At 39.6% G+C, this 1,562-nt stretch overlaps 1 protein-coding gene across 1 annotated transcript in view; it reads left to right on the top strand.

The window, feature by feature from the left end:
- The first annotated feature begins 1,004 nt into the window (after positions 1-1,004).
- pabpc4 (poly(A) binding protein, cytoplasmic 4 (inducible form)) overlaps positions 1,005-1,562 on the top strand; it is a 156,022-nt gene continuing 155,464 nt past the window's right edge. The window contains exon 1 of the mRNA XM_039739399.1: positions 1,005-1,456. Coding sequence (XP_039595333.1) covers positions 1,261-1,456 — 196 coding nt within the window. The 5' untranslated portion in view covers positions 1,005-1,260. The remainder of the gene's footprint in view (positions 1,457-1,562) is intronic.

Raw genomic sequence — 1,562 nt, 5'->3', positions numbered from 1 at the left:
ACCAGATGTGCTATTGAGCGTTTAAATGGAGTTCTGAAGAGGTGCTTTGCATGCCTTAACTACTTGCGAGTGGGACCACAAGGAGCATACAACATAATTCTTGCGTGTATTGTCTGCATAATATTGCTAACAATTGCAATGTCCCTTTCTGTGATAATGTTTATGAGCCACCTGAGTCTACTGCAAACTCAGACACACCACCTGCTTTCTCTCAGAAAGAGAAACTGACTGAACATAAAATAAAAGATGCCATTGTTGTAAACTATTTTTCGTTTTGTCATTGTAATTACTATAAAGTGTCAAATGAAAGTTCAAATTAAATATTTTTCATTTGATTTTGACAGCTATTTAGAGGATTATTTTAGGGGAACTAAATGTTTTTTTACCTTTCTATACTCAAAGGTGTAATAGCCTAATTTCACCTTTATCACAGTAATGGTAAACAAATCAGGTGCAAAATATAAATAAATAAATGTATATATACAACGTGACATAAATGTTGTTTATTTGACCAATTTAAATTGCATTTTTGTTCCTGAAATCCACCCTGAATCCATTCAATATCTGGGATCAAAATAATCCTGATTTGTTTGGATCAAAGTTTCTGAATCCCACTAAAAAATGTGGACAACGCAAATCGAGGGTGTGATCCAGATTAAAAACAAAACTGGATTATGTGATCTAATCCGATATCAGGATTCGTTTTCGTTTTGAACAACTCATTTTCAAGGTTTGATCCAAAATCCGATCGGATTATGTGTATATAAACATATACAATATTATATTACAAAACATAAATGACATTGCCTGCACAATATGTCAATTTATTTCTGGCTGTATTGTCACGTATAATTCTGCAAAAATAAACCGAGAAAGTGCTCCTCCCGAGCTGCTCAGTAGGTGGTGCCGCGCCATCAGCTTCTCATTAGTTTAGGACTTTCGGCTTCTACACGCTACTGAACTTCTTTGGCTTCTGTTTCAGTATAAAGTGTCCCTGCTTTACAGGACTGCCCTTTTCTTCGACGGCATAGGAGTGGAAAGTACATGGTGCAAACTAGCAAAACCCATGACCGACTGGCGTTTAAAAAAAAAAAAGACCTCGAAAGTCGCAAACGTGGATTGTTCTGTGAACATCAAGTTGATACATCGCGAAGTTACTACCGGACGCTAAGCATTTTGTCTTATGGTTCGCCTCGCTGCTTAGCAATCTTGATGGGAGCATGAGCGTTCTCGACAAAATCGTCTAAGAAGTTTAGCGTCATGAATTCCACCGCCACTGTCACTTATCCCATGGCCTCCCTGTATGTTGGGGACCTGCACTCCGACATCACAGAGGCCATGCTATACGAGAAGTTCAGCCCTGCCGGCCCAGTGCTTTCTATCCGAGTGTGTCGCGACATGATAACTCGCCGCTCGCTCGGCTACGCGTACGTGAACTTCCAGCAGCCAGCTGACGGTGAGGGGGCATGGAGATTTTGATTTGTAATGTGAAAGGGAGTTAATCCATTAGTATTGTATAGTATTAACTCAGAGTTGTGCATGTTTAGAGTATTGCACGGGGT

This window comes from Polypterus senegalus, chromosome 17 (genome assembly GCF_016835505.1).
Source record: "Polypterus senegalus isolate Bchr_013 chromosome 17, ASM1683550v1, whole genome shotgun sequence".
In the NCBI taxonomy this organism is placed as follows: Eukaryota; Metazoa; Chordata; class Cladistia; order Polypteriformes; family Polypteridae; genus Polypterus; species Polypterus senegalus.
This window is presented reverse-complemented; position numbering and strand designations above follow the sequence as displayed.